This window comes from Muntiacus reevesi, chromosome 5, assembly GCF_963930625.1.
Source record: "Muntiacus reevesi chromosome 5, mMunRee1.1, whole genome shotgun sequence".
Taxonomy (NCBI): Eukaryota; Metazoa; Chordata; class Mammalia; order Artiodactyla; family Cervidae; genus Muntiacus; species Muntiacus reevesi.
The window spans coordinates 114321029-114334135 of record NC_089253.1 but is presented as its reverse complement, the minus strand read 5'-3'; the positions used below and the strand labels follow the sequence as shown (position 1 = coordinate 114334135).

Here is a 13107-nt window from a genome sequence, read left to right as displayed (position 1 = left end):
CAGAGGAACCGAACTGAAGGTTGAGAAGCATCTTGTCCCCCAACCCCGCCAACTTCCATTAACCCAGCGCGGGGCATTCTACTGGCCGGTCTAGGGGAGGCGCCGGGTACCTGCCCCACCGCAACCCCATCCCGCCCACCGGAACGCGGCCGCGGCCCGCGCCCTCCGCCGGGACGCACACGCCTCCTCCCTCCTGCCTGGAGCCGCCCCGGGGGGACGCAGCTCCGAGCTGCGGCCACGGCGGCCGACAGTCGGCCGAGTGCGGGGCCGCGGGCGAGGGTCCCGCGCGCGGGGCGGGACCGCGGGGCCGGGTCCCCCGCCTCCCGGGGGCGCGCGAGCGCCGGGCGGGGCCGCCGTCCCTTCCGGGGAAGCGGTGGCCGCCGCGTCCGCGGGCGGCTTCCCGCCCCCGCGACTCCGGGTGACGCTGCTCCAATAACAGCGCGCGGGGAGCCGCAGCCGCGGGGGGCCCCCCCCTCCGCGCCAGCCCGGCCGCCGGGATGAGGGCCGAGGGCGACGGCGGGCTGGAGCGCTTCTGCAGCCCGGGCAAGGGCCGGGGGCTGCGGGCCCTGCAGCCCTTCCAGGTGGGGGACCTGCTCTTCTCCTGCCCGGCCTACGCCTACGTGCTCACGGTCAGCGAGCGCGGCAACCACTGCGAGTTCTGCTTCGCCAGGTAGGGCGGCGCCGGCGGGCGCGCGGGGACTCCGGGGGCGCCGCGCGCGCGGGCGGGCGGGAGTGCGCGCGCCTCGCGGGGTCCTAGCGCCCGCGGCTCCGGGGGCTGGTGTGGGGGGGCAGCCCCGGAACCCGGGACTGGCCGGGCCACGTGCGCTCGGCGAGCGAGACCCGCCAAGTTCCCGCCGCACGCCCTGCACCACGCCACGTTTCCCCGCTGGCCCCGGCGGGCGGTGCGAACCCGCCAGGGCAGGGTCGTGCCTGCAGCACGTGGGCTCGGAGCCAGGCTTGCCCCGCAGCCCTGGCCACTCGGCGCTTGGCCGGCGGGGCCCCAGGTTTCGCGCAGCGGCCACAGCCACAAGTCACCTTTCACTTGGGCTTCCTGTGAGCTGATCTGCGCCCCGCCCCAGCCCCGCGCTGCCGCAGACTTGCCGTGTTTCCGCCGAGGAACTTAAAATAAGTGACACTTCGTATTTCATGTGAAGTACGTGGCCCCTCGTCTTTCCTGTCACCCTCTGCGCTTGTCTTTGGGGAGAAGCCAGGGGGACCCCCACCCGGGGTTCAGAGGGACTGCAATGGTGGGACGAGATCTAGCCCTTGTTTGGGCTTGGGAAAACCTGGTTGCTTGGCGGATTAGGCAAAACGTCCCGTTGGAATTGGTATTTAAATGGAGCCGATCATGTATGTCTGTATATGTGTATATATTCACATACACCAACGCATACTTATATCTTCAAGCCTTGTGACAGTTTCAGACCTGAAAGGCACCGTTAGAAATCATGAATGTAACCCTTTCCATTTGAAGGGGGAGAGAACCACTGCCCAGAGGGAAGTATATATATTCACCTTTATAGTTAAGAAAATGAAATCTGATGTCCTCAGTTCTGCCCATTGCCTACCCAGCTGTCTTCAATAAAAGGACTGAGGCCGGAAGCATGGCATTGGAGTTTATGCCATGGGACCTCCCCGGACCCTGCTTTACTTTCTTTGAACCTCAGTTTCTTCATCTTCGAAGTGGAGATTCCTGGGCTAGATTAAGCCCACCTGAGGTTTGCAGGTAGCTTTTGAATACAGGTCTCCAGTCCAGCACATGCCGAAGAACTCAGTGCCTGAGATATGTTCATCTTATTCCACGGTTAAGACAGAGCAAAAGAAGGGACAAAAGCTAAATACTATAGTCATCTTGCCCAGACTCCCTGCCAGAGCTGTCTTCCGCTTTGGGGGGACCTGGAAAGGAACTAGACACAGAATCATGCCGTGGGCAGCTTAAGGGCTGTATGTGATGTGTCTCTTTGAATTGGTGAGCCAAGAGCTAAAGGGTCATGGCACCACTTTGCGACGTTTGAGTGAAGTGAGCATTGGGTTTTCCCAAAGTTAAAAAGGCTGCTGAGTCTGGTCCCTTGATCTTCTGAGCCTTGCTGTGGCTCAGAGTCTGAAGCAGCCTGGGTGTCTGGAGTGGCAGGAGCAAAGCGGGTCACCCTGCACGGAGGGGCCTCCCGCCTCCGTCAGGGATCCTGGTGATTCCTGGGATCCATCGTGGCGGAGAAGACTGCGGGACCAGGCTCCTAGTAGGTGCTCAGATGTCTGTTACCAGACCACTCCTCCGGTGAATTATATATCAAATCCAGCTGGGTTCGCAGTGGAGCCGCAGAGCGGGGAGATGGTTCTCTTTCGCCTCCGAACTGTACCTACTACACACGCCCTCACCTCCAGACAGGAAGGTGCAGCCAGGTGCGGTGTGGCCAATCACCCCGCCCTATGGGACAGCATTTGCCTTAGTTTCCCTTTTTCTGAATGACATTCATTAGTGCCACTGTTGCCTTAGACCCCTCTCCGGCGCTGCCCCCTGCACTGGGGAGGGACCACGGCATCTTGCCTCACTTTTCTCTGGCTTAGGTGAACTTCTGTCAACACCCACGGTTCCTTTCTTCTCTCTCTCCCTGAGTATTCATTTGAAATCAGCTAAAATAACACACAAGATATGATGACATCATGATACCTGTGAAATCAGAAATATCTTTGTACTCACTCTGTGGTTTCTATTAAATCCAGTTCACTTAGAATTAGTGGCTAGATCAATTCTCAAAGGTTTAGCATTGTTTCCTCTGTCAGCTGTTTGTATAGACCGAAGACAGATTATTCTGTCCAACTATACTAGAGGTACACGTATATGTCCCCATGGTTCCCCCGGGGGTAGGAGCAGAATTCTCAAATACTGATCTGTGACTTCCCCTCCCCTGCCATAAAAAGAAAACTGCACATATTGTTTCTTGTGCTAGAAGTAGAAAGTAAATAATATTGCTTAAGACAATTGAGCCTGCAGAGATCCTCCCTATCATATTAATTGTATCAGGGTTTGACTTATTTTGAAGGAAAAGAAGTGATGTTTTTCAGAAATAAGTATGTTCTGTACATGGAAAAATAATAGGAAGTCTCTTAAGTCACAGCGAAGTGGAATTCTTACTGTCAGGGTAACACAGGCAAAGGTTTGCATCTGTATCACATTTTCTCAGGGTGACACTTGGGAAGATGTGTATCTTGCCTCAGCTGCTAAGAGGCAGCTCCTAAAAATATAAATGTCTTCAAGTTGGGAGCTGTCCTCATCAGACCTCTCAGATTTTTTTTTTTTTTTTTGTACACACACACACACACGTGCGTGCATGTGCACATGCACATATGTTGGCCTGGTCAATATTTAGTGGCACACTTTTTCACGTGATATTTAATGTATTTTAACACTTGCTAGTACTTGTCTCAGAAAGTGAAAAATCTGTAACTCTGCGTTCCATCTGAGAGGGTTTCCTGGGTAGCTCAGTGATAAAAATCCGCCTGCCAGTACAGAAAACCCAGGTTTGATCCCTGGGTCAGGAAAATCCCTGAAGAAGGGAATGGCAACCCACTCCAGTATTCTTGCCTGGAGAATTCCATGGACAGAGGAGCCTGGCGGGCTACAGTCCATGGAGTCCCAAAGAGTTGGACATGATTGAGTGACTTTCACTTTCTATGGGCACATGCTCCAATAATCGATTCCCTGCATCGTTTTACATGTGTTTTAAGGAAATGGGTGGGAAGATTAAGATAGCCAACAAGGACTTTCCTCGTGGTCCAGTGGTTAAGAATCCACACTTATGTTGCAGGGATCATAGGTTTCCATCCCTGGTCCAGGAACGAAGACCCCTCATGCTACATGGTGTTCCCCCCCAAAAGGGTATGTGTGTGTACACACACACGCACACACACACACACAAAACAGATTTCCTCTAAAAAGTGACACTAAAGAATATTAAGTTCAGCCATTTGTATAGTAGATATTGGGTTGCCATTTTCAACATTTCAGTATTTCAAGTTTTTCTTTTACTTAGAGACTGCAAAGGAGGGACTTTGGGGCCAGATTGACCGGGTTGGAATTCTGGTTTCATCCCTTCCTGATGGATTGTCCTGAGCCAAATTATTTAGCCCCTCTGGGCTTGCTAGGTGATCCTAGTGGTAAAGAGCCCACCTGTCAGTGCAGGAGACATAAGAGATGCGGGTTTGATCCCTGGGTGGGGAAGATCCCCTGGAGGAGGGCATGGCAACCCACTCTAGTATTCTGAATGCCTGGAAATCCCATGGACAGAGAAGCCTGGCAGTCTACAACCCGTAGGGTCACACTGAGTCAGACATGACTGAAGCAGCTTAGCATGCACGCACGGACTCCCAGCTTCCTTTATCTGTAAGCAGTGCGCGTTAACACCTACCTCCTGAGCTGGTCCCAAGTCAGGGAAGTCAAGTGCCCAATACAACCCAGACCACTCGGGAGGTGTCACAATTGGCTCGGTGTCTCGCTTCTATGGACTTGTTTGATGAGCTCTGTTGGCTAAATGTTAAATAATATGAGAACATATTCTCATTTCAGGGACATTTTTATGGCAGTCGGGTTGAGCTGGGGAATACTGGGAAGAAAATATTGTACCTTGTTGGCCAGCAGAATCATCATTCAGATGGCAAGTTGACCCAGAGTTGAAAGCAGTGGTTCTCAACCTTCCATTCAACAGCATGAATATGGGTGTCTGAGACCAGTTTTCAGTATTTCCCAAAACCTGATGAAAATGATATGATGAGCCTACACAGGTAAAGCTATATTTAGTTATTTTTTAAAGAGCCTTGTGTAGCTCCAAAATGATTAACGACTTTAATACTCTTTTTACCCTGGAATTAAACAAATGTTTGAAGTAAGAGACGGAGGAAAACAGAATGTTCCACCTAGCAAGGATACCACGGCTCCTCTCTGCTCTCTGCCTTCAGCGTGATTCAGCTGTGGCAAGGAGCAGTCCTGCAAGACTTCAGGACACGCATATTTTTCACATGCAGGGAGCATCATTTCTGTCCTAGCGTATCAGGGCCCAGTGACCAAGCTGCACGATTAGGAGCGATTTGAGATGAAAGAGACAGACTGGCAGCAGGATAGATATCCTAAGTGAAATTCAAACCCTGGTGAGTTAAAACCACCATCTAACCCCTTTCCCTCCAAAAAGCAGCTGCACAATATCCTCTCAATCGCAAAAATTTGAAGATCCCGTATAAAATGATATTCCTTTAAATCGTGTTGCTCTTCGCAGCTCATAAAGCGTTTCCAGGTACATTTGTGTTTTGATCCTCCCCAGGATGGCCTGTGTAGAGTAGACCTTGTCCCGTGTTATATAGGAAGTAACTGAGTGTTGGAAAAGTTGTTTCCTTGAATTTCACGTTTTTGGGGGCAGATATTGAGTGCCTCCTAAGGGCCAGCCTCTTCATGGAGGGGAACTGTGTCTTTCTGTTCTAAGTGTGGTTTTCCTTCACTGTCCTTTTTTTTTTTTTTAATTTAAAATTTTTTATTGGATGATAATTGCTTTACAGTGTTGTTCTGGTCTCTGCCATATATCAACATGAATCAGCCACATGTATCTCTGTCCCTTTTGACCTGAAACTACTGTGTGGTTCACACCTGGACACGAGGACTTAAGTCACTTCTGCTTTCTCAAGTGAACGCAATTTTTATCACCTCTTCTCTTTTGCTTCCCCCTGCCCCAGTGGATAATTCAACAGATTAATGCATTGTTTCTGAAAGTTCAGAAAAATCAATTGATTCATCTGTCTTGGATTTATATCTTATGCTGCTGTGGTTTCAGAGAATTTTTTTTTATTCCAACACTTTGGAATTTGCCTAACAACTGCATATGTTCTTCTGTATCATCCCCTATGACCTGATAAAATGTAAAAAGAAATATGAGGCTTTGGTCCTTTTGTGAGTTTGCAATATTTTTATTTTTTTAATTTCATTTTTATTTGTTTATTTTGGCTGCGCTGGGTCTTCGTTGCTGTGTGCGGGCTTTCTCTAGTTGCGGTGGGGGGGGACCTGCTCTTTGCCAAGGTGCACAGGCTTCTCATTGTGGTGCCTTTCTCGTTGCAGAGCGCATTCTCTAGCACATGGGCTTCAGTAGTTGCAGTCCTCACACCCAGTCACTATGGCACACGGGCTTAGCTGCCCTGTGGCATGTGGGATCTTCCCAGGCCAGGGATCGAACCCAGGTCCCTTGCATTGGCAGATGGACTCTTTACTACTGGACCACCAGGGAAGCCTGGGATATTTTAAAATATGCTCATATTATTTAAAAGGAGTTTGTCGTCTTCATCTTTATAGGTACGTACAGAGAGATTGTTCCTATGTGCTCTGGTAGGGCACCATGAGGATATTAACCACAGCCGCCTATTTTTATTTTTATTTATTTTTTCTTCAACAGGCCCATTCTTCAGAACTTTGCTCTGTGCAAAGTTAAACAGACATGGTTTGGGAATAGAATTCATGATGCAGCTGTGCTGAAAGGCCCTCATGGTGTTCCTGTAGGACAAGCATATGGCACGCTGTCTGTCCAAAGATTCTTTAAAAGGTGCTCAGAAATGTCTTAAATTTCTTTGCGAAGATTCAGGGCTCAGGGCTGCAGTTTGCCAGCACCTGATTTTCAACAGAACTCAGAATTGGTAGGAACCTGGGACAGCAGAGTTATCTTACAGAACTTGAAATAGAAAACTGCAAAGAAAGTTTCTACTTGATTTTGGTGTTTGAGACCTAACTCTTTTGCCTGAGGGTCATATCCCCTTTCTTCTTCTCGTCAATATCAAGAAAACATGAAATCACTGTCATTTTAGTCTGCTGTATTTCTGCATCCCGAGGAGGCAGTCAGTAATTACAAATATCCCTTCTGTAACTGGAGTCATCAATAACTAACGTCATTCCCACCATACGCACATCTTGCTTTTTGTACTTGAGATGTGAAGGGAAGTGATCACATTTCTCAGTTTGAGGAATGCTTTCATTTGACCTGTGCCAGGACAATTGGATTGAAATTTCTCCTCTCTTACTGATTCTGCATTCCCATGTCCTGTTCCTCTCAAAGGCAGCCCGGCTCTGCTTTGCCTGCTTGCCTTTGAGTCCGTGAGTATATAGTCCTGATCACCACCAGGGAACTAGGCAGACCTGGAGCAGGGTACCCTGATTGTATTTGACCAGATACAGGCCTTGAGCCCTCCTCTGGAGGGGCTTCCCTGGTAGCTCAGCTGGTAAAGAATCTGCCTGCAATGCAGGAGACCCCGGTTCGAATCCTGGGTCAGGAAGATCCCTTGGAGAAGGGATAGGCTACCTACTCCAGTATTCTTGGGCTTCCCTAGTGGCTCAGACAGTAAAGAATCTGCCTGGAATGTGGGAGACCTGGGTTCGATCCCTGGGTTGGGAAGATCCCCTGCAGGAGGGCATGGCAACCCCCTCCAGTACCCCTCTTGCCTGGAGAATCCCCATGGACAGAGGAGCAAAGAGTCGGACACGACTGAGCGAGCACAACAGAGCGCTGGTCAGCCTGGAGGTTAGTCGCTTCTGGAGCTGTCCCCTTGCCCCTGGAGAGGGGCCCACTCTGGGACTAGAGGGCTCTGTCCTCTCTCAAGGGATTTGTATTAATGTGATCAGTCTGTACACCACCATCAGTCTCCCATTCTCATCCCAACCCTCGCATCTCTGGATTTCTAGTGAATCTGTGGGAGTTTAGGGGTGCAGTCCTCCAGCAGGGAATTGACTGAAGTAACTGCCTTTTCAGGGGCTGAACCCACGACCTTGGCCTCATTAGCACGGGCGCTCTAACCAGTCACAAAGCCACACACCTCACTTTGTGTAACTTCTGCTGACTCTGTTCCTACCACCCTCGGAGGCCTCCTTTTCAATTGCAAAGGCGTTCACGCCGGCACAATAGAACAGAAGGAAATCCGATCTCTTCTAGACTTCTCTGAAGGCCAGAGATATGCAATTTAGCAGGAAAATAAGACCAAAGTGTCTTGAGGGTTCAGGAAACAACTTATCTTTCTAGTCCATGCATTTGTTGAGAATCCAGCTGCGTGTCTCAGATTTTCCTTCCATCAAAAATTTAAAAATACTGTGGGACTCCTTGTGCCAATGTATTAACATAAAACCTAGGGGCTAAGTGGAAGGTTTCTGATGACTGAGTGGAAATATGGCATGTGCATTATTCAAGTGGATTGGGTTCGCTTCTTAAAGAAGGAGGGCATCCAAGAATCCATAAGTGCTTCTGTTTCACAGGTTTACAGTCCCTAGAAACCAAAATAAATGCTTGCTGTGATAGCTGAGACACCACTGTGTATCTGCAAGTGCACTGCGATGAACGGGACATCTCATCGCCCAGGGAATCTGCATTGGGGGAGAGGAAGAATAAGGCCGACTCCCTCAGGAGAAGCGAATTTCACACCAAGGCCTGAAGACAGAGGCGTATCCTGGGGGAGGGAGGTGCAAAGGAAGTCTGGCTGACAACATCATGCACTTTTTCATCTGAGCCAAATAAAAATCTCAAGATTTTATGTCCTGGCACTTAAAAGGAGTTATGTTGCCATCTGTGACAAAATGAAAAGATGTTGGACTGGAGGAGCTTTTAGTCTTGAGTCTGTGAGGACCAGGAAAGGCTCTTCAAGGGTTATGGGCCCTGGGCTCAGATCCTGTTGATTTTCCTCACTTGTGCCACCTGAAAAAATCTCTTACCCCTCAGTTGCATAAATCTCTAGCAGAGTGATGATCACTGTCAGGGGTAGTCTCACAGGTTCTTAAAACTTCAACAGTAAGAGACATTTAATGATGGGCAGATGGTAAGCTGTCTGAGAGCAGGGATTCTGTTTTTAATACATTCAGCAAATACTTATATTTATGGGGCATTCACTGTGGTTCTGGGCTTCCCAAGTGGTGCAGTGATAAAAGAATCTGCCTGCCACTGCAGGAGATGCAGGTTCGATCCCTGAATCGGGAAGATCCCTTGGAGCAGGAGATGACAACCCACTCCAGTATTCCTGCCTGGAGACTCCCACGGACAGAGGAGCCTGGTGGGCTACAGTCCGTGGGGTCGCACAGAGTCGGACACGACCGAGCAACTGAGCACACACTAGGTTCTGAATCCCATGGAAAAAAGGAACAGAAGTCCCTCCCACCACGAAGCTTATGTTCCAGTCGGTTTTATTCATCTTTATTTTACGCACTGCAGACTGAAAAGAAAAGGCAGAACGTGAGAGTCGTGAATTAAGTTTTATTTGGGGCAGAATGAGGACTTACTGCCCAAGAGACAGCTTCTCAGATAGCTCTGAGGCCCTGCTCCGAAGAGGTGGGTAGGGGAGGTCAGCATAAGTTTGATTTTGGTGAAACGCACAGCAGAAGGTTCCTGCCAGTCCCAAGATGGGGCTTCCCTGGTGGCTCAGCCGGTAAAGCATCCGCCTGTAATGCAGGAGACCCAGATTCCATCCCTGGGTCGGGAAGATCCCCTGGAGGAGGGAATGGCAACCCTCTCCAGTATTCTTGCCTGGAGAATCCCATGGACAGAGGAGCCTGGTGTGCTGCTGTCCGTGGGGTTGCAAAGAGTCTCAAGAAGGTTGCGGCTAGTCACGAGGAGCAAATGCCTCCGCTAATGATTTTAGTGCTTTTCTAGATGGGAGGAGATGTCAGAAGTTGGGCTCATAAACTTGTCTGAAAATTTCTAGCTGTCTGAAGGCCTGTTCTGCTGGTTCTTCCCAGAGCACAGAGTGTCTCACTCCTCATCTCTACCCGGGACTCCTTTCAGACAATGGTTGAAGGCCAGTGACTGCAGTGGCTAGTGATGTCATCCTTGTAGAAGCAGATAGCAAGTGGCAATTTTTAGTTGATGCTGTCGGACACGACTGAAGCGACTTAGCAGCAGCAGCAGCAGTACCTTGAACTTTGTCATTTTAGCAGAGTTTTTGTTAAAGGCAGTAATGTTTTGAGTTCAGTGCTTCCTTTCATCAAACACTGATAATCCACATGTGTCATAAAGGACACTGTTAACAGAAGTTTAAGTATACACTATAGTTCGTGACTTATGCAAACTAAGGGAGAACTCTGATCAGATAATACTGGGTCAAATGAAACTGTAGCATCCCTGCGTTGTGTTAAAATAGCATCACTTTGCGTCGACATTTTTTTGACATTTGGTCTACTCATACACTTGAATCAGTTCAGTTCTGTTGCTCAGTTGTGTCTGACTTTGTGACCTCATGGACTGCAGCACGCCAGGCTTCCCTGTCCATCACCAACTCCTGGAGCCTACTCAAACTCATGTCTGTAAAGCTTTTTAAGTTGTATTCAGACATGTTTCTAAACACAACTTAAAAAGCTTTAGGGTTTTTTTTCACCTTAAAAACTTACAGGGTCACAAAGTAGTAGAGATTCAGAAGCTTAACAGTTGACTTATTTCAATCAATAGTAAACTGATTTCAGCATGTGTTCAGGCCTTCCGGGGCACCTACCTGCTAAATATTTTCTAGGCACAGAGTGGGCAAAGCAGCCCACCGCCAACTCCTGTTTCAGTGCATCTTCAGAGAGTGGCCCAGTGCAAGGCCACTGGAGGGTCCAGGCTACCTGCTGGCGTGCCCCCAAGGCTGGGCGTAGCGCTGTTCGGGTCCAGTTTGCTCAGCAGCGTCCATTTCACTCCGCATCTCCAAAGTGCTCATGGTGGTACGTGCATACATGCGTGTGTTTGCACCAGCACCTTCTGCATACTTCCTTCATCACACGTACTCCTTGACTACAGGAACTAGGTCTTCTTCAACCTTGTAGCTGCAGCACTTAGCCTGAGGCCTGATACTCTGTGACCTCAGCAAATGTTTATTTATCAAATGAATAGTCTCATTTCTGCAGTCTTATTTTACTAACAGCTCTGTGGGCAGGCCTCATCACCTTCTCTGTTCGTTCTTGGAAATGGATCCTTATAGATACTTACAGAACACTTCATCGATCCCTGGCTTCAGGGCAGAATCTTGACTGCTCAAGTCCTCCATATTCAGTGCTCTTTCCACTCTGCCTGGCATTATCCCTTTCTGCTTTTTTCACTTAAAACCTAAACAAAATAGAAGCAGTCTTTCCAGTTCCCCCATAATGGTGCTGCGTCATTCCCCATTCTTCTAATGGTGGCTCCTACTTATGGTCAGTTCTTTTAGGAGAGAACTAAGTTAAAAACGAGTATGTTGTTTGTTTCACTTTGACTTCCTCGTTGGTAAGCATCAGAGAAGTCAAAGACAAATTGCAAGGAGACGTCATTGTGATCTCCCACAAAAGTTCATATACAGAATTTCGGAGGAGAATGTTCAATTTAAAAGCGTACACATCTGTTCTTCACTCAGGCTTCAGCTGTTAGGGATTTTGCAGGGCCTGCAAGATGAGGTTTGGTCGTAGGTGCTGTCCAGTGACTGAAAAGATTCATCGTTGCTGTTCTGTAGGCTGAGTAGTTCTCTGCTCTATCCATAAGCCTCATGAATTTTTTTCCTTCCAAGGCAGAGGAAGATTTCATCTCAACTAGAGCCTTTGCTGTTGTTCACTTTCCCAGTTGTGTCTGACTCTTTGCGACCCCATGGACTGCAGCATGCCAGGCTTCCCTGGAGCCTTCATTGAAACAAATCTTAAATCAGCATCCTCTCTGTTTTTTCATTGCTGAGCTTGATTTTCATGAGTCAGTGATGTGGAGAGTCATGTCTACAGTGATTTTTTTAGCTTTATTGAGGAAGAATTGACAGGTATGATTGTATTTAAAGTGTGCAGCATGATGATCTGGTGTACATAGAGGCTGTGGAATGATTACTAAGATCAAGATAATCAGCACATCCATTCCCTCATGTAGGTAACTTCCTTTTGTGTGACAAGAATGCTTAAACTCAAGTCTCAGCAACTTTCAAGCATCCTCTACTGTATTATTACCTGTAGTCACCATGCCATCCAGTAGATTCTCAGACCTTTTTCTTCTTTCAACCAAAACTTTCTACCCTTTGACCCGTGTCACTCCATTTCCCCCAGGGTCATCATTTTTATGACAAGGTCAACTCTTCAGTGCTGACCACCAAGCCCCCTCTTTCTCCTTGTAAATCACAGCTTCTGTTCCAATATTTGGGAAACCTATTAGTTGCTACCTTACTGCCCTAAATATTTCCCGCATCCCTGGAGGCCCTGGGCTCTAACTTTTAACAAGCCTCAGAACAAAGCCGGATGCCTGGGGGGAAGGTTCAGCCCTGCTCTGGGAAGAAGCTCCCGCAGCACGTCCTGTTTCACTGTTAGGTTGTGGATTAAAGTGCTACATGGAGCATCCTTCAGGGTTACACAAAAACCCGTACCCTGAGTATTATCCTTGTCCCCTGACCAGGGTTATAATAGGGTTCTGCCACAATTCCTCCAATTTTTATTTCTCTCCAGTAAAAATTTGCTAGTGGATCCACTCACTCTGGGTGGGAGGCTAACTTTGTTTCTGATTGTCTTATTTCAACCCCTGGTGAAGTTATATTGTGCCGCTGCGGCTTTTTTCCTTTTCTCTTTTTTCATTTGGCCGGGGCTGCCTCTCTTCAGCAGAGCCTCCTTGTCACTTCTTCTATCACTGTTTGTTAAAGGTAATTGTTATTGCAAACCCACTCCATGCTATCCTTCTCTTTCATGGGGAAAACCCACAAAGCATTCATTTCAGTAGCAGAAAGGAGGGAGCTTACAGGATCAAATCCTTTTTATCTGGACCCACAGCACCTGCGGCAATGCATTAACTAGCAGGAGTTGTTAATTACAGTCCTAACTTGTTGATCTTCCCAGCTTCTGAATTTTAAAAGCAAGAAAATTAATCACTGCGCGTGTCTCCTCCTGTCGAAAATGACAGGAGTGTGTCTTCTGAGTTCTGTTTCAGCCACTGATAATCACACACTTGCATTTTCCTGTCACATTTCTTTCCTCCTTTTGTGGATGGAACCATTTCTTAAGTTCAAAGAGCCCTTCCATTCACAGTAGAGTAGATATTTGCCTGTAAAACAAAGGCTTTAGAAGCATAAATCCTCTAAATAGGAGTCTGAGCAAGATGGTACTGAAGATATTTCAGGGGTTGACATCACTTAAGAAAA

The 13107-nt window shown here is 48.3% G+C and overlaps 1 protein-coding gene across 1 annotated transcript in view; it reads left to right on the top strand.

The window, feature by feature from the left end:
* The first annotated feature begins 295 nt into the window (after positions 1-295).
* Positions 296-13107, top strand: part of SMYD2 (SET and MYND domain containing 2) — a 50815-nt gene continuing 38003 nt past the window's right edge. The window contains exon 1 of the mRNA XM_065936220.1: positions 296-670. Within this exon, the coding sequence (XP_065792292.1) occupies positions 498-670 (173 nt within the window). The 5' untranslated portion in view covers positions 296-497. The remainder of the gene's footprint in view (positions 671-13107) is intronic.